This window comes from Serinus canaria, chromosome 3 (genome assembly GCF_022539315.1).
Source record: "Serinus canaria isolate serCan28SL12 chromosome 3, serCan2020, whole genome shotgun sequence".
Classification (NCBI taxonomy): domain Eukaryota; kingdom Metazoa; phylum Chordata; class Aves; order Passeriformes; family Fringillidae; genus Serinus; species Serinus canaria.
The window spans coordinates 111,842,965-111,862,393 of record NC_066316.1 but is presented as its reverse complement, the minus strand read 5'-3'; the positions used below and the strand labels follow the sequence as shown (position 1 = coordinate 111,862,393).

Here is a 19,429-nt window from a genome sequence, read left to right as displayed (position 1 = left end):
CCCTTGTCCGGCCAAATCCCGTGGGATTTTCCCATTCCAGGCTCGCCCTTCACAGCAGGGATTCCTGGATCCCTGAAAACTGCGGGAAAAGCCCCAAAATCCTTTAATTCCTTATTTCCCAGGGAAATCCCTGAGAAATTCTCAGCTTGGATCCATGACAGAGAGCGGCAGGAAAATTTGGGATACAAGCACAGAACCACGCAGAGAGAGAGATAATATTGATAATATTTCAAATATTTATTAACATTTATTAATGATAAAAACCTGAGACGTTACAAACAAATATTTTTTTCCATCCCTGCTTCTTTTTCTCCTTATTTTTTTTTCCCTGGAAAAGCACCCGGAGACCCCCACCGGGAGAAGCCCCTAGGTCAGGACATCCTCACGGACACGGATGCGGAGCGGGCAAATCCGGAGCGTCTTGGTGTTGGCGTCTCCTTGGGAGCTCCCTATGTAGAAATAGGGGAAGACGACGCCTCCGAACTTCTCGTGGAAGGTGTAGATGTGGCTCTGGAGGTCGGCGTCGTAGAAGGACAGCTCCCCCTCGGTGCAGTCCAGCTCCACCCGGACGCGCCGGATGTTCCCCAGCGCCGTCTGCGAGCGCACGGCGTTGGAGGCCCGGCACTCGTCCTTGCCGTGGAGGTGGTAGATGTACCAGAAACCCGAGCGGGAATCGTGGTGGCAACTCCAGTGGGATCCTTTGTGAGGCCGGGAGACGCCCACCCTCCAGTTGGTCAGCCCGCCCAGGTCCACCTCCCAGGTGTGGAAGCCTTCGGAGAAGCCGCGGGAGCCCAGGATGCAGGGGGCGGAGGTGAAGCGCTCCGGGTTGTCCACGGAGCCTTTGTAGCAGCAGCTGGAGACGCTGGAGAGGTCCTCGGAGATGGAGAGCCAGCCCGCGGCCGAGTTGGGATCCAGGCTGAAGGGGACTGGCCGGGAAGGGGAATGTTACACGGGAAGCTCGCAGCTCGGTAGGGATCCGTCCGTCCCTCCGTGGAGCCCTCCATGGGATCCATTCACACATGGATCCTCTCATGGATCCCTCCATCCATCCATGGATCCTTCCATTGATCTCTCCATCTGTCCCTCCATCCATGGATCCCTCCCTCCCTCCCTCCATCCATCCATGGATCCTTTAATGGATCCATCCCTCTGCCCATTTATCCAAGGATCCCTCCCTCCATCCATCCGTGGACCCTTTCATGGATCCATGGATCCATCCATCCATGGATCCATCCCTCTGCCCATTTATCCATGGATCCCTCCCTCCATCCATCCATGGATCCTTTCATGGATCCATCCCTCTGTCTCTCCATCCATGGTTCCCTCCCTCCATCCATCCATGGATCCTTCCATTGATCTCTCCATCTGTCCCTCCATCCATCCATGGATCCTTTAATGGATCCATCCCTCTGCCCATTCATCCAAGGATCCCTCCCTCCATCCATCCATGGATCCTTCCATTGATCTGTCCATCTGTCCCTCCATCCAAGGATCCCTCCCTCCATCCATCCATGGATCCATCCATCTGTCCATTCATCCAAGGATCCATCCATCCCTCCATGGATCCATCTCTCCATCCATAGATTCACCTGTCCATCCATCCATGGATCCCTCCATGGATCCATCCATCTGTCCTCTCCATCATGGATCCCTCCCTCTATTGATCCACAAACCCTTCCATTGATCCATCGATCTGCCCCTCCATCCATCCATGGATTCATTCATGGATCCCTCCCTCCCTCCCTCCCTCCATCCATCCATCCATCCATCCATCCATCCATCCATCCATCCATCCATCCATCCATCCATCCATCCATCCATCCATCCATCCATCCATCCATCCATCCATCCATCCATCCATCCATCCATCCATCCATCCATCCACAGATTCTTCCATTGATTTGTCCATCTGTCCCTCCATCCATGGATCCATTCCTCCATCCATGGATCCTTCAATTCATCCATCCATCTGTCCCTACATCTCTAGATGCTTCCATGGATCCGTCCATCCATGGATGCTTCCATGGAATCATCCATCCTTCCATTGATCCATCCCTCCATCCATCTGTTTATGTGTCTCTCCATCCATGGATCCATCCCTCCATCCATCCATGGATGTTTCCATGGATCCATCCATCCATCCATCCATGGATCCGTCCCTCCATCCATCCATGGATGCTTCCATGGATCCATCCATTCATTCATGGATCCATTCATCCGCCCCTCCATGCATGGAATTCATCAATGGATCCATCCATCAATGGATCCATCCACCAATGGATCCATCCATCAATGAATTCATGGATCCATGGATCCATCCATCAATGGATCCATCCATCCATGGATCCATCCATCCATGGATCCATCCATCCATACATTGATCCGTCTATCTGTCTCTCCATCCCTGGATCCATCCCTCCATCCATCCATGGATCCATTCCATCGATTCATCCATTCATCCATCCATCCATCCATCCATCCATCCATCCATCCATCCATCCATCCATCCATCATCCATCCATCCATCCATCCATCCATCCATCCATCCATCCATCCCATCCATCGCCATCCATCCATCCCTCCAGCCATCCATTAAAACAAGAAAAAAAACAACCACACCACAGCCATCCATCCATCCATCCATCCATCCATCCATCCATCCATCCATCCATCCATCCATCCATCCATCCATCCCTATCCATGGATTTATCCCTACCCCACGCCACCCCCAATAAACCCACATTCCCAAATTTCCCCTTTTGAGGACAAACCCCTCCCTTCACTTCCCCAATCCCCAATCCCATTTCCACATTTCCCATCTTTCCAGACCCCACCACCACCATTTTTGGGGAAGAAATCCCTCTCCCCACTTCCCACTTTTCCACCCCTGGACATTCCCGGCTCCTCACAGGCTGTGATGGTGTCCAGCATCTTCTTCCACACGTTGTACTGCAGCGATCCCAGGTACTTGGCCACGTCCACCACGATTCCTGGGGGAACAGCTTCCGGCTCCTCGGCCGTGCAGGCGATCCTAGGGCAGGGATCGACCGTGGAGAAAGGATTGGGATGAGGCACCCGGCATCTCCCAAAAAATCTGGGATTCCACCCTTCCCACAAACCCTGAAAATCCCGCTGTCCCGCCTGGAGAATCCAAGGGGACATCCAGCACCTCGGAGGGGACGCTGGGATTTTCTTGGAGCAGGGACCTCAGGGAAGGGCTCAGCAGGGAAGGGCTCAGCCATTCCCAAATTCCCACGGCTACGACGGGATCGGGACCTACCTCCGCTTCCGGTTCTTGTGGGTCTGGAAAAGAAAAGAAGGAAAACACCGGGAATCAGATCCTGGATGCCACGGGGATTCCGACAGCCGGTGGATCACACGGGGGAGGCTGGATCCTGGCGGGATCCAGCGGGATCCGGTGGGAATTACCATCAGGAAGGTCAAGTCGTCCTGCTGGAGATCCGCCTGGAGCCGCGCGGCCTCGTTGAGCAGGGCCTGGGTGGCGTCGGCCAGCTGCTGCAGCTTGGCCTGGATCAGGTCCTGCTTCCGGCCCGTCTCCTCCCGCAGCTGCGCCAGCACCGCCTGCTCCTCGTCCCACAGGAACTTGTGCAGCTTCTCAAATTCCCACTTCACCTGGCTCTCCAGCCGCCCCGATTCCACCTGGGAATGATGGAGACTTGATCCAGGTGGGAATGGTGGCAGTGCCTGGATTCCCTGCGGGTCCCTTCCAGGCAGCTCCAGCGCTCAGGGATTGCCTGGGATCACTGGGATCACGCTGCCCTTCCCAAATTCCTGTCCCCACTTCCCAAATCCCCACTGATCTCCTGTCTCAGGATGGGATCAGGGCTTCACTCCAGCTGCATTCCCAATCAGGATCAGGATCAATCCCACCTCTGGAGCACCTGAATTCCCTGAATTCCTCCTTGTCAGGGCTCAGGGATCACTGGGATCACGCTGCTCTTCCCAAATCCTTTCCTGCTTCCCAAATCCCCATCACTCCCCTTTCCCTGGATGGGATCAGCGCTCCAGCTCCAGCTGCACATGCAAGATTGGGATCAGGATCAATCCCACCTCTGGAGCACCTGAATTCCCTGGATTCCCCCTTCCCAGAGCTCAGGGATTCCCTGGGATCACTGGGATCACTCTGCCTTTCCCAAATTCCCGTTCCCACTTCCCAAATCCCCATCACTCCCCTTTTCCAGATGGGATCAGGGCTCCATCCCTGGCTGCATGTGCAGGATCAGGATCAATCCCACCTCTGGAGCACCCGAATTCCTTGGATTCCCCCTTCCCAGAGCTCAGGGATCACTGGGATCACTCTGCCCTTCCCAAATTCCCATCCCCGCTTCCCAAATCCCCATCACTCCCCTTTTCCAGATGGGATCAGGGCTCCACCCCCAGTTGCACATGCAGGATTGGGATCAGGATTAGGATCAATCCCACCTCTGGAGCACCCAAATTCCCTGGATTCTCCATTCCCAGAGCTCAGAGATTCCCTGGGATCACACTGCCCTTCCCACATTCCCATCCCCACTTCCCAAATCCCCACCGCTCTCCTTTTCCAGATGGGATCGGCGCTCCACCCCATCTGCCTGTGCAGGATCGGGATTGGGATTGGGATTGGGATTGGGGTTGGGATCGATCCAGCTCCAGGAGGGAACACGCACCTCGTTGTGCCGGGAGATGGCTTCGAAGGATCTCCGCACGGCTGCAAAATCCTTGGCTTTGTCCCGCAGGGAAGTCTCCATGTTCGCCAGCTTGGCCTGTGGGGAGGAGACACCCTCAGAACTCCCCCATTCCTGGGATTTTCCAGGATTTTTCCGGGATAAACACACCCGGAGCTGGATCCTTGCTCCATTCAACCCTTCCCCTCGGGCAGCCGGGAGGAAGAGGAGCTTTGATCCACAGGGAATCCTCCTCCCTGTTTTTCAGGGATTTCCCACCCCTGCCCATCCCAGTGCCGTGGGCAGCCCCATTCCCATTCCCATTCCCAATCCCATTCTCATTCCCATTCCCATTCCCATTCCAGTTTCCACTCCCACTCCCATTCCCATTCCCATTCCAGTTTCCACTCCCACTCCCGTTGCCATTCCCATTCCAATTCCCATTCCCAACTCCATCCCCATTCTAACTCCCATTCCCATTCCCATTCCCAACCCCATTCCCATTCCCAACTCCCACTCCCATTCCCATTCCCACTCCCATTCCCATTCCCATTCCCATTCCCATTCCAGTTTCCACTCCCATTCCAACTCCCACTCCCACTCCCAATCCCATTCCCATTCCCAACTCCCAATCCCATTCCCAACTCCCACTCCCATTCCCAATCCCATTCCCACTCCCATTCCCATTCCCATTCCCATTCCCATTCCCATTCCCATTCCAGTTTCCACTCCCATTCCAACTCCCACTCCCACTCCCAATCCCATTCCCAATCCTATTCCCATTCCCACTCCCATTCCCATTCCCATTCCCATTCCCAGGAACCCCGGGCAAGCTTTTCCCGCCACATTTGAACTCCAGCGGGATGAGTCAGGGCGCCGCCGGCTGTTTTCCAGCATTCCTGGCAGCATTCCCAGATCCTGGCTGCATCCCATTCCCTCCTCCTCCTCCTCCTCCTCCTCAGGCAGCCACAGCCCGTCCCTCCTTTCTGCTGGAATTGTGCAACTCCCAAATCCCAACCCCGCTCCCAAGGCCTGGAATAACCAGCGTAGCCGGATCCGAGCTGGGATCAAGGGAATCACCCAAGCTCCAGGAATAACCACCCCACTCCCCTTTCCCGTGGGATCATTATCCGGGATGGCGCCTGGTAATTAAAAGGCAGGAGAGCATCCAGCAGCCGCCACATCCCCGCAGGGAAGCGTGGCGGCCTCATCCCAAATCCTGGGAAATTTGGGAGAGCTCCAGGTTTTAGGGGTGTCTCTGTTTGTCATCCATCCATGGATGCATCCATGCATGGATCCATCCCTCCATCCATCCATCCATCCATCCATCCATCCATCCATCCATCCATCCATCCATCCATCCATCCATCCATCCATCCCTTATCCATCCATCCATCCATCCATCCATCCCTCCCTCCCCATCCCCTCACCCTAAAATCCGCCGCCGCCTCCTGCACCGGCCTCATCTTGTGCCCCTCGTGCTCCTTGGAGTTCTGGCAGCCGAAGCACGCCAGCTCCTTGTCCTCCAGGCAGAAGAACTTGGGCTCCTGCTGGTGCGCCGAGCACAGCGCGGCGCCGCCGCCCCGCCACGGCCCTTCCTCCTTCAGGATCAGCTCCACCAGGTTCCTCAGGGTGTGGTTGATGCGCAGCTCGTCCAGCGAGGACCTCTCCTTGCACAGCGGACACGCGTGCGTCCTGTTCTCCCACGACTTGCAGATGCAGCTCCTGCAGAAGTTGTGGCCGCACGGAAGGGTCACGGCTTCCCGGAAAGGCTCGTAGCAGATGGGGCACAACAATTCCTCCTTCAGGCGCGGCGCGCTGGATGCAGCCGCCGAGCTGCTGGAGCAGGGATCGTCTCGTCTTTCCATGCTGCGGGATTTTTTTGGGAATGGGATTTTTTTTTTTTTAGTTTTTTTAGGATTTTTGGTTTTTTTCAACCTTGCCCCGACCGGACAAACGGCTCCGCTTTCTGATGCAACCGCTCGGTTTCCTGCTCGGTGACTCAGCCGCGCTCCCTCCCGTCCGCTGACACCGCCCCGGGGCCGCTGTCGGGGGGGTTCCGGTCCGCGGAGACGGCGGCAAAAGCGGACGGGACCCCCCCCAGTCCCGGTTTGGACCGAGACCCTCGCCCCGGACACGCCCGGGGCACCCCCGGAGCCGGGTTTCGGTTCCCAGGGCCCGGTTCCCCAAACTCGGGGCTGCTCCGGTGCCCGGTTCTGGGTCCGCAGGTCTCGGTCCCGGTCCCCCAAACTCGGGGCTGTTCCGGTGCCCGATTTCAGTCCCCATGTCCCAGTCCCTCAAACTCGGGGCAGCCCCCGTGCCCGGTTCTGGCTCCCCAGATCCCGGTTTCGGTTCCCCAAACTCGAGGCTGCTCCGGTGCCCGGTTCTGGGTCCGCAGGTCCCCAGGTCCCGATCCCCAAACTCGGGGCTGCTCTGGTGCCCGGTTCTGGCTCCCCAGGGCCCGGTTCCCCAAACTCGGGGCTGCTCCGGTGCCCGGTTCTGGGTCCGCAGGTCCCCAGGTCCCGGTCCCCAAACTCGGGGCTGCTCTGGTGCCCGGTTCTGGCTCCCAGGGCCCGGTTCCCCAAACTCGGGGCTGCTCCGGTGCCCGGTTCTGGCTGCCCAGGTCTCAGTCCCGGTCCCCGAAACTCGGGGCTGTTCCGGTGCCCGATTTCGGTCCCCATGTCCCGGTCCCTCAAACTCGGGGCAGCCCCTGTGGCCGGTTCTGGCTCCCCAGATCCCGGTTTCGTTTCCCCAAACTCGGGTCTGCTCCGGTGCCCGGTTTCAGTCCCCATGTCCAGGTCCCCCAAACTCGGAGCAGCCCCGGTGCCCGGTTCTGGCTCTCCAGATCCCGGTCCCCCAAACTCGGGGCTGCTCCGGGGGCTGGTTCTGGCTCCCCAGATCCCGGTTTCGGTTCCCCAAACTCGGGGCTGCTCCGGTGCCCGGTTCTGGGTCCCCAGGGCCCGGTCCCCCAAATTCGGGGCTGTTCCGATGCCCGGTTCTGGCTCCCCAGGTGTCGGTCCCGGTCCCCCAAACTCGGGGCTGTTCCGGTGCCCGATTTCGGTCCCCATGTCCCGGTCCCCCAAATTCGGGGCTGCTCCCCCACATCTCCCCCGGGACAGCCCCGGTGACCGGAGCTGGACCCTCTGTCCCGGACCCAGATTTGGACCCTCACCGCGGAGTTCTTCCCGGTGCCCGGCCCCGGTTTCACGAACTCGGGTCCGGACCGGTGTCCCCCTAACTCGGCCCAGCCCCGGGTGTCCAGACCGCCAATCCCGGGGCTGCTCCTTTGCCGGGACCCCCTCCTTTCCCGGTCCCCCATCCCGGGGCCACTCCGGTCCCCGAGTCGCGGTGCCCGGTCCCGTTCCCCCCAGCCCCGGTCCCCCATCCCGGGGCCACTCCGGTACCCCGTACCCAACTCCCGGTGCCCGGTCCCGCTCCTCCACCCCAGGTCCCCCATCCCGGGGCCGCTCCGGTGCAGGGTCCCGGTTCCAAACCCCCGGCCCCCCCCCGGTCCCCCATTCCGAGGCCACTCCCATACCCGGTCCCCCAATCCCGGTGTCCGATCCCGCTCCCCCACCCCCCCGGTCCCCCATCGCGGGGCCACTCCGATGCCGGGTCTCGGTTTCAAACCCCCGATCCAGCCCCGGTCCCCCATCCGGGGGCCATTCCGGTCCCCAAGTCCCGGTACCCGATCCCCCGCTCCCCCACCCCTGGTCGCCCATTCCGAGGCCACTCCGGTGCCGGGTCTCGGTTCCAAACCCCCGATCCACCCCCGGTCCCCCATCCGGGGGCCATTCCGGTCCCCAAGTCCCGGTGTCCGATCCTGCTCCCCCACCCCCGGTCCCCCATCCCGGGGCCATTCCGGTCCCCAAGTCCCGGTGCCCGGTCCGGATCCCCCATCCCGGGGCCACTCCGGTCTCCAAATCCCGGTGCCCGGTCCCGCTCCCCCAAACCCGGAACAACCCCTGCTCCCCACCCCGGGGCCATTCCGGTGTCCGGTCCCCAAATCCCGGTGCCCGGTCCCCATTCCCGGTGCCGGGTCCCCAGATCCCGGTGCCCGATCCCTCTCCCCGATCCCCGCTCCCGCTCTGTCCCCCACCCCCATCCCTTCTCCACGTGGCACCCCGGTCTCTCCCGGCCCTTCCCGGTGCCGGTGCCGGTTCCGGGCTGGGGGGGGGTTCCCGGTACCGGGAGCTGACAGAGGGTGGGGGTCTCACCTGGCGGACCGGAGCTGGCACCGTTTGCAGCTCGCTCTCCTCCGTTGCAGGCGGCGTGGGGGGTCCCGGGATGTCTCAGCCCGCGACATCCCGGTGCTCCTGATATTCCCGGTGCCCTCGGAGGGCGGAGCGGGATGGGAGGGTCGGGATGCAGCTCCGGGGGAGGTTCCCGGGGCTGGCCCGGCCTCTCCCGGTCGGACCGAGCCCTCCCCACCACCTCCTCCCGCCCGCCCTTCCCCCCGGGAATTTTGAGATCCCAGAAATCCCAAAATTCAGTTTTCCCTCCTCTCCCGTTTCCTTCGGGAATGGGGTTCCCGAGGAATCCCACCGGGAACGGAATTCCCGAGGATTTTCCTGCCTGGCGTTGTGCCCGTTCCTGCTTTTTTTTTTTTTTTCCCCTTTTCCCTGTTTTCCACCCGTTCCAAAATTCCCAGGTTTTTTTTTTTTTTTTTTAAATCACGTTCCTGTCCCGGGAATGACGCGGAGCCCCCCAAAATTCCACCCCCCAAAAATTAAAAAAATCCCGCCGTGGGAAGCGGGAAAAAAATCCAAAAAATTATCCAAGGAAAGTCAAAAAACAGGGAAAAAAAACTGGGAAAAAAAAAAAAAAAAGGAAAAAAAAAAAAAAAAAAAAAAAGGAAAAAGAAGGAAAAAAAATAAAAAAGAAAAGAAAAACAAAAAGTTGTTTTTTTCCCAAACCTTCGGAGCCGTTGTTGTTTTCCAAAGGCGGCGACTCCAAGGTTAAAGATAAAACCGGGAATGTGGGAACGGGAGATGGGAGCGGTGGGAAAAGGGGGATGGGAAAAATCCTGGCTGGGGGAAAAAAAAAAAATCCTCCTCGGCCTGGAATTTGTGGGAATTCGGGACAGGGAAAGGGGATGGGGATGGGATTTTTGGGAAGAGCCAGAGGGGGAAGCGGGTGGGATCATGGAATTATTTAGGGTGGGAAACCCTCTGGAATCATCAGGGAATTCCAGGATTTGTGTGTCCCCCTCCCCTCCCAAATCCAGAGGGATTTGAAATCCCACCAGGAATAGGGATTGGAAAACTTTTCCAGGCAGGAATTCCAGCCTTGAGCATTCCATGGGGTTTTTGGGACACAGGGATATTTGGGATTTTGGGAAGGGATTCTTCCCTGGAGAGGGGCTGGGCTGGAATTCCCATAGAGAATTCCCTGAGAGAAGTGTCCAAGGAAAGGTTGGAGCATCCTGGGATTGTGGAATTCCCATAACCCGATGATTCCAGGCCCCAGATCCCAGGGGTTTGTGGCACTTCCCACAATTCCAGGAATTCCCTGGATCGTGGAACGTGTCAGGACTGGAATTGGGATGGGATTTGAGCTTCCATCCCAGAATTCCAGGCCTCATATCCCAGGGTTTTGTGGCACTTCCCACAATTCCAAGAATTCCCTGGATCATGGGTGGTGTCAGGACTGGAATTGGGATGGGATTTGAGCTTCCATCCTGGAATTCCAGGCCTCATATCCCAGGGGTTTGTGGCACTTCCCACAATTCCAGGAATTCCCTGGATATTGAAAGGTGTCAGGCTTGGAATGGGATGGGATTTGAGCTTCTATCCCAGAATTCCAGGTCACAGATCCCTGGGTTTTGTGGCATTTCCCAGAATTCCAAGAATTCCCTGGATGTGCTCCCATTCCCGAGCTGCTCCTCACCCCCATCCAGGTTTGGGAATCATTTATTAACCCCAGCCAGGAATTCCTGCCTCACACCCAGGGAATCCCACACCCGGCACCGGCCATTCCCGGGTTTTGGCTCCATCCCGGCGGGATCCGTGTCCGGAATATTCCCCGGGGAATTCCGGGCTGAGCTCAGGGGCCTTGCGTGGATGCCAAATATTCCTCCAGCAGCATTCCCAGCTCCGAGTTCTGCTGCTGCAGGGCCGTGGCCTCGGAAAAGAGCTCGGATCTCCTGGTCAGCACCTTACTGGGAAAGGGACACCGGGATAACGCGGAAAATCCATGGGAATGGGTGGAAAATCCCTGGAATTGTCCCAGGGCCACCCCCAGCCCAGCAGGCACTCACTGATATTCCACGAGCGCGGCTCCGAGCGCATCCCAGAGTTTGAGTTTCCGCTGGGGAATGATGCGGGTCAGGGCTTCCCAGTATTCCCCGTCCTTGGAATTGTCCCGGACATGCTGGATTTCCTTGGGGGGTCCTTCGTCCCTGGGGATGGAGAACAAATCCTTGGGATGGAGAACAAATATCTGGGATGGAGAACAAAACCCTGGGATGGAGAACGAATCCTTGGGATGGAGAACAAATATCTGGGATGGAGAACAAAACTTTGGGAAGGAGATCAAAACTTTGGGATGGAGAACAAATCCTTGGGATGGAGAACAAATATCTGGGATGGAGAACAAATATCTGGGATGGAGAACAAAACCTTGGGATGGAGAATAAAACTCTGGGAAGGAGATCAAAACTTTGGGAAGGAGATCAAAACCTTGGGATGGAGAACAAATCCTTGGGATGGAGAACAAATCCTTGGGATGGAGAACAAATCCTTGGGATGGAGATCGAAAGCTTGGGATGGAGATCAAATATTTGGGATGGAGAACAAATATCTTGGATGGACAGGAAAACTTTGGGATGGAGAACGAATCCTTGGGATGGAGAATAAATATCTGGGATGGAGAACAAAACTTTGGGATGCAGAATAAATCTTTGGGATAGAGAAAGAAAACTTGGGAATAGAGAACAAATTTTTGAGATGGAGAACAAATCTTTGGGAATGGAGAGCAAATCCTTGGGAAGGAGAGCAAATCTTTGGGATGGAGAACGAATCCTTGGGATGGAGAACAAATCTTAGGGATGGAGAAAAAAACCTTGGGAATAGAGAACAAATTTCTGGGATGGAGAACAAAACTTTGGGATGGAGAACGAATCCTTGGGAATAGAGAACAAATTTTTGGGAGTAGAGAACAAATCCTTGGGAATAGAGAAGAAATCTTTGGGATGGAGAACAAAACCTTGGGAAGGAGAGCAAATCTTTGGGAATGCAGAGCAAATCCTTGGGATGGAGAACAAATCCTTGGGATGCAGAACAAATCTTTGGGAATGAGAACAAATTTTTGGGATGAAGAAAAAGTCTTAGGGATAGAGAAAAAAACCTTGGGATGGAGAACAAATCCTTGGGATGGAGAACAAAACTTTGGGATGGAGAAAAAAAACTTGGGAATAGAGAACAAATCTTTGGGAATAGTGGACAAATCTTTGGGATGGAGAGCGAAAGTGTGGGATGGAGACAAAATTGGGAGGAGAAAACTTGGGATGAAGAATAAATCCTTGGGATGGAGAACAAAGCTTGGGATGGAGAACAAAACTTTGGGATGGAGATCAAAACTTTGGGATGGAAAAAACTCCTTGGGATGGAGATCAAAACCTTGGGATGGAGATCGAATCCTTGGGAAGGAGAACAAATCCTTGGGAGCAGTGGACAAATGCTTGGGATGGAGAGAAAACCCTTGGCAACTGGGAATTCAAAACTGGGAAACAAATCCTTGGGATGGAGAACAAATCTTTGGGATGGAGAAAAAAAACTTGGGAATAGAGAACAAATCTTTGGGAATAGTGGACAAATCTTTGGGATGGAGATCGAAAGTGTGGGATGGAGAGGAAAACTTTGTGATGGAGAACTAATCCTTGGGATGGAGAACAAATATCTGGGATGGAGAACAAAACTTTGGGAAGGAGATCAAAACTTTGGGATGGAAAAAAACTCCTTGGGAAGGAGAACGTATCCTTGGGATGGAGATCAAAACCTTGGGATGGAGAGGAAACCCTTGGGATGGAGAACGAATCCTTGGGATGAAGAACAAATATCTGGGATGGAGAACAAATCCTTGGGATGGAGAATGAATCCTTGGGATGGAGAACAAATCCTTGGGATAGAGGACAAATTTTTGGCATGGAGAAGAAACTGTGGGAATGGATAACAAATTCATGGGATGGAGTGCAAATCTTAGGGATAGAGGAAAAAAACTTGGGATGAAGAATAAGACCTTGGGAAGGAGAAAAAATCCTTGGGAACAGTGGACAAATCCTTGGGATGGAGGAAAAAACCTTGGGAATAGAGAACAAATTTTTGAGATGGAGAAAAAATCCTTGGGAATGAGAACAAATTTTTGGGATGAAGAACAAGTCTTAGGGATAGAGAAAAAAACCTTGGGATGGAGAACAAATCCTTGGGATGGAGAACAAACTCTTGGGAAGGAGAAGAAACTCTGGGAATAGACAACAAATTCCTGGGGTGGAGAACAAATCTTTGGGATGGAGAACAAAACCTTGGGAAGGAGAGCAAATCTTTGGGAATGGAGAGGAAATCCTTGGGATGGAGAGCAAATCCTTGGGATGGAGAAAAAAACCTTGGGAATAGAGAACAAATTTCTGGGATGGAGAACAAATCTTTGGGAATGAGAACAAATCCTTGGGATGGAGAACAAATTTTTGGGATGAAGAACAAGTCTTAGGGATAGAGAACAAATCCTTGGGATGGAGAACCAATATTTAGGATAGAGAGCAAATCTTTGGGATAGAGGGCAAATTTTTGGGATGGAGAAGAAATTCTGGAAATGGACAACAAATCCATGGGATGGAGAACAAATCTTTGGGATGGAGAGCAAATATTTGGGAATAGAGAACAAACTCGCCTTGGGAATCTCCTGATCCCTCAGGGAAGGTTGGGAATCTCTTTCTCCGAGCAGCACCAACCCAGGAACTCCCAGGACATTCCCTGGATCCCAGATTGGCTCCGTCCCGCTCCCAATTCCCACCTCAGCTTGCCAAATTCCTGGAGGAATTCCCTCAGGATTGTCAGGACGTGATCGGCTTGGATGGCCGGGATGCGAGGGGCGCTCCCGAGGGGTTGGCTCTGATCCCTCTGGGAATGGGATCCGCTCTTCCCTTGGTCCTCAGCCGTGGGATCTTCTCCCTGGCTCACCTGGAGGGAGAAAAGCTGGATGTGGAATATTCCGGATGAACCCATCCCCCTTCCTGGAATTCTTGGGATGCATCCCCGGGGATCCTACCGGGATCTTGGGCGCGTTGTGGGATTCGTAATCCAGGAAAAAATCCATGAGGTCGCGCAGCTCGTCCTCGTCCTCGATGCGGAGGGCCTGGAAAAGCGGGAATTCCGTCAGGGATCCGTGGGATGGGGAGGGGAAGGGGATTTTCCAGGAGCAGATGGAATGCCGGAATTCTGGGAAATGCTGGATAAGGCAGGAATGGTGGGAAGGGGTTGGTGTGGGATAACCAGGAATATTCGTGGATGGGAAAGTCTGGGAAGGGGCTGGAGGAGCCCTGGAGGTGTTCAAGTCATTGGGAAGGGCTGGAGCTGGGAATCTGGGAATCATGGAATGTTCTGGGTGGGAAGGGACCTCACAGCTCATCCCATTCCATGAGCAAGGACACCCTCCATGATCCCAAACCTTGGACATTCCCAAGGATCCAGGGGCAGCCACAGCTTCTCTGGGAATTCCAGCCCAGCCAGGAATTCCTTCCCAAGATCCCACATTCCCAAGCTCCCCTTTCCCACTGGAAGCCATTCCCTGGCTCCTGCCCCTCCAGCCCTTGCCCAAATCCCAGCTCTCCTTTCCCTCTGGAAAAGGCTCCAAGGATTCCCTGCATCCTTCCCTGATCCAGCTGCACATTCCCAGCTCTCCCAGCCTGGCATTGCATCCAGCCCCATCCCAATTCCTTCCTGAGAAGGAATTTTGGGATCCAGGGGCTTCCCTGGGAATTGGGGACTCCAGGCAGGGTCTCCCTTCCCTTCTCCATCCCCAAATCCCAGAAAAATCCCTGGGGATGGATCCTGAGTGTCCTTGATCCCAGAATCCCGGGATGGTTTGGGATGGGATCCATGGACCTTCAATCCCATCCCAGGGACACTTCCCACCATCCCAGGCTGATCCAAACCCACCCTGGGACACGGCCAGGGATCCAGGGATTCTCTGGGAATTCCAGCCCAGCCAGGAATCCCTTCCCAAGATCCCACATTCCCAAGCTCCCCTTTCCCACTGGAAGCCATTCCCTGGCTCCTGCCCCTCCAGCCCTTGCCCAAATCCCAGCTCTCCTTTCCCTCTGGAAAAGGCTCCAAGGATTCCCTGCATCCTTCCCTCATCCAGCTGCACATTCCCAGCTCCACCTCCTCCTGGTGCTGAGCATTCCAAGCCCAATCCCAGGAGATCCCATCCCAACCCACCTCGAAGATGGATCGGAGCTGCTGGACGTCATTCCTGGGTCCCACCACCTCCCGCAGCGGCTTCAGGAGTTTGTTCTCCAGCAGGAATGCCTTGGGAAAAAAATCGGGAAGAGGGGGCGGAGCCACGGTGAGCATTCCTAACCCTCATTCCAAAGGAATCCACAAAAAAAAAAAAAAATCTGGATCTGGGGCCGATCCCGGATCCCGAGCTCCGGCAGCGCTCACCGACTCGTCGCTCACGACCTCCAGGATTCTCCGGAGGGTTTTCCTGGGAATTCCTGGCCGGGATGTGATTCTTTCCTCAATCCTTTCCTGGTTTTCCTTCCCTCCCTCGGCGCTCCGGGCTCCTTTCCTCTTACTCCTCCTCCCTTCCTGCTCTGCTTTTCCAGGCTGGATCCCTGGAAATCGGGAGAGGGAAGTGGGAGCACGATCCCAAATTGTGGGAATCCCTGGAAAACAAAGCTCCTGGGATGAGAGCTGCTTCCAAGAACTGGGAAAAACACAGCGGGAATATCGCTTGGAATGAGCTAGCTCACGGTTGGTTACTCCTGGAAGATCCCACCTGGAAGATCCCACCTGGAAATCCCATGGATCCACGGGGGACGGGGGAGTCTTTCCAAGGAGAAAAATCCCAAGGAATTTATGGGATCCCACCTTCCACACAGCGGGAATATCCCTGGGAATGAGTCAGCTCAGGGCTGGCCACTCCTGGAAGATCCCACCTGGAAGATCCCACCAGGAAATCCCACGGATCCAGGGGGACACGAGACCCTTCCCAAGGAGAAAAAATCCCAAGGAATTTATGGATCCCACCTCCCACACAGCGGGAATATCCCTGGGAATGAGCCAGCTCTGGGCTGGCCACTCCTGGAAGATCCCACCTAGAAGATCCCACCTGGAAGATCCCACCTGGAAGATCCCACCTAGAAGATCCCACCTGGAAAATCCCACCTAGAAGATCCCACCAGGAAGATCCCACCTGGAAAATCCCACCTGGAAGATCACTCCTGGAAGATCCCACCTGGAAGATCCCACCAGGAAACCCCACGGATCCAGGGGGACCAGGAGCTCCCAAGGAGAAAAATCCAAGGAATTATGGATCCCACCTCCCACACAACAGGAATATCCCTGGGAATGAGCCAGCTCAGGGCTGGCCACTCCTGGAAGATCCCACCTGGAAGATCCCACCAGGAAATCCCACGGATCCAGGGGGACACGAGACCCTTCCCAAGGAGAAAAAATCCCAAGGAATTTGTGGATCCCACCTCCCACACAGCAGGAATATCCCTGGGAATGAGCCAGCTCAAGGCTGGCCACTCCTGGAAGATCCCACCTGGAAGATCCCACCAGGAAATCCCACGGATCCACGGGAGCCTTTCCAAGGAGAAAAATCCCAAGGAATTTATGGATCCCACCTCCCACACAGCAGGAATATCCCTGGGAATGAGCCAGCTCAGGCTGGCCACTCCTGGAAGATCCCACCTGGAAGATCCCACCTGGAAAATCCCACCTGGAAGATCCCACCTAGAAGATCCCACCTGGACGATCCCACCTGGATGATCCCACCTGGAAGATCCCACCTGGAAGATCCCACCTGGAAGATCCCACCTGGAAGATCCCACCTGGAAGATCCCACCTGGACGATCCCACCTGGATGATCCCACCCAGAAGATCCCACCTGGAAAATCCCACCTGGAAGATCCCACCTGGAAGATCCCATCTAGAAGATCCCACCTGGAAGATCCCACCTGGAAGATCCCACCTGGAAGATCCCACCTGGACGATCCCACCTGGATGATCCCACCTGGAAGATCCCACCCGGAAGGTCCCACCTGGAAGATCCCACCTGGATGATCCCACCTGGAAGATCCCACCTAGAAGATCCCACCTAGAAGATCCCACCTGGAAGATCCCACCTGGAAGATCCCACCTGGAAGATCCCACCTGGAAGATCCCACCTAGAAGATCCCACCTGGAAGATCCCACCTGGAAGATCCCACCTGGAAAATCCCACCTGGAGGATCCCACCTGGAAGATCCCACCTGGAAGATCCCACCAGGAAACCCCACGGATCCACAGGGACACCGGGAGCCTTCCCAAGGAGGAAAAATCCCAAGGAATTTCCGGGATCCCACCTTCCAGAAGCTTCGTGGCCAACTCCATGGCCTCCCTCTTCTCCTGGTGGCCTCCCAGGGGTCCCACGTTGTCCATGAACCACCAGTGAGGCTCCTCCCACGGCATTCCCAGCTGCTGGATGTGGATGATCCGGTCGGCGTCCAGAACTTTCCGGATCAAGGCTTTGGCCTCCTCCTCGTTGACGATCCAAACCTGCCGGAATTTCTCGGCGCTGCTGCGCGACAGCTGCCTGCGGGAAATGGGGGGGAAACGCCAAATCCTGGGGGTTTTCCTAAAATTTTAGAGGTTTTCCTAAAATTTTAGAGTGATTGGTTGGGAAAATGGTAAAAAAAAATTGGTTATGAAAAGGGTAAAAAATTGGTTCTGAAAAGAGTAAAAAATGGGTATGAAAATAGCAAAAAATTGGTTGTGAAAAGGGTAAAAAATTGGTGATGAAAATAAGTTAAAAATGGTTATGAAAATGGTAAAAATTGGTGATGAAAATGGTAAAAATTGGTTATGAAAAGAGTAATAAAATTGTTTATGAAAAGAGTAAAAAATGGTTATGAAAATAGTAATAAAATTGGTGATGAAAAGAGTAAAAATTGGTGATGAAAATGGTAAAAACTGGTTATGAAAAGAGTAAAAAATGGGTATGAAAACGGTAAGAAATTGGTTAAGAAAATGGTAAAAAATGGGTATGAAAATGGAAGTAAAATGGGTGATGAAAAGAGTAATAAAATTGCTGTGAAAATAAGTAAAAAATGGTTGCAAAAAGAGTAATAAAATTGGTTGTGAAAAGAGTAAAAATTGGTGATGAAAATGGTAAAAATTGGTGATGAAAATGGTAAAAAATTGATGATGGAAATGGTAAAAATTGGTGATGGAAATGGTAAAAAATTGCTGATGGAAATGGTAAAAATGGGTTATGAAAATGGTAAAAATTGGTGATGAAAATGGTAAAAAATTGGTGATGAAAATGGTAAAAAATTGGTGATGAAAAGAGTAAAAAATTGGTGATGAAAATGGTAAAAAATTGGTATGAAAATGGTAAAAATTAGTGATGAAAATGGTAAAAAATTGGTGATGAAAATGGTAGAAATTGGTTATGAGAAGAGTAAAAAATTGGTGATGAAAATGGTAATAAATGGTGATGAAAATGGTAAAAAGTGGTTATGAAAATGGTAAAAAATTGGTTATGAAAATAAGTTAAAAATGGTTATCAAAAGAGTAAAAAATGGGTATGAAAATGGAAGTAAAATGGGTTATGAAAATAGTAATAAAATTGCTGTGAAAATAAATAAAAATGGTTGCAAAAAGAGTAATAAAATTGGTTGTGAAAATAGCAAAAATTGGTGATGAAAATGGTAAAAAAATGGTTTTGTAAATAAGTAAAAAATGGGTTATGAAAATGGTAGAAATTGGTTATGAAAATAGTAAAAATTGTTTATGAAAAGAGTAAAAATTGGGTATGAAAATGGAAGTAAAATGGGTTATGAAAATGGTAATAAAATTGCTGTGAAAATAAGTAAAAAATGGTTATGAAAAGAGTAATAAAATTGGTTGTGAAAATAGCAAAAAATGGTTATAAAATGGTAAAAAAATTGGTCATGAAAAGAGTAAAAATTGGTGATGAGAATGGTAAAAAATTGGTGATGAAAAGGGTAAAAAATTGGTTGGGAAAATGGTAAAAAATTGGTTCTGGAAAGGGAAATATTATTTAATTTATTAATTTTATTGTTGGTGCCGTTTGGTATTTTATGTTAATATTTGTGAAAGGCAGCTGTAAAATTCACATTTTGCACAGGAAAGGATCCGGAAAGGATTCGGTCCCGATCCGGTGTCCCGGAGCCGGAATTCCACGGGGTTGGAATTCCATGGGGTCGGAATTCCACAGGGACACAATTCCACACAGTCAGAATTCCACGGGGTAGGAATTCCGCGGGGTCAGAATTCCATGGGGTCGGAATTCCATGGGGTCAGAATTCCATGGGATCGGAATTCCATGGGATCGGAATTCCACAGGGTCACAATTCCACAGGGTCACAATTCCACAAGGTCAGAATTCCATGGGGTCGGAATTCCACGGGGTCAGAATTCCACAGGGATGGAATTCCACAAGGTCGGAATCCCACGGGGTCGGAATTCCATGGGGTCAGAATTCCACAGGGTCAGAATTCCACAGGGTCGGAATTCCGCGGGGTCGGAATTCCA

At 53.3% G+C, this 19,429-nt stretch overlaps 2 protein-coding genes across 2 annotated transcripts in view; both read right to left on the bottom strand.

Moving 5' to 3' along the window:
* Positions 1 to 213: 213 nt before the first annotated feature.
* On the bottom strand, positions 214 to 9,046 carry TRIM35 (tripartite motif containing 35). Its single transcript, XM_050972625.1, has 7 exons — positions 8,882 to 9,046; positions 6,095 to 6,533; positions 4,668 to 4,763; positions 3,430 to 3,660; positions 3,281 to 3,303; positions 2,910 to 3,031; positions 214 to 926 (listed from the first exon to the last, which is right to left on the bottom strand). Exons 1-7 carry the CDS (start codon positions 8,968 to 8,970, stop codon positions 367 to 369), a joined length of 1,560 nt encoding a protein of 519 aa, XP_050828582.1. The 5' UTR covers positions 8,971 to 9,046; the 3' UTR covers positions 214 to 366.
* Positions 9,047 to 10,558: 1,512 nt separating this feature from the next.
* DRC1 (dynein regulatory complex subunit 1) overlaps positions 10,559 to 19,429 on the bottom strand; it is a 25,630-nt gene continuing 16,759 nt past the window's right edge. Inside the window, 9 exon segments of the mRNA XM_050971911.1 lie at positions 10,559 to 10,824; positions 10,924 to 11,064; positions 13,674 to 13,855; positions 13,929 to 14,015; positions 15,101 to 15,190; positions 15,326 to 15,754; positions 15,914 to 15,981; positions 16,275 to 16,904; positions 17,143 to 17,606. Coding sequence (XP_050827868.1) covers positions 10,710 to 10,824; positions 10,924 to 11,064; positions 13,674 to 13,855; positions 13,929 to 14,015; positions 15,101 to 15,190; positions 15,326 to 15,754; positions 15,914 to 15,981; positions 16,275 to 16,904; positions 17,143 to 17,606 — 2,206 coding nt within the window. The 3' untranslated portion in view covers positions 10,559 to 10,709.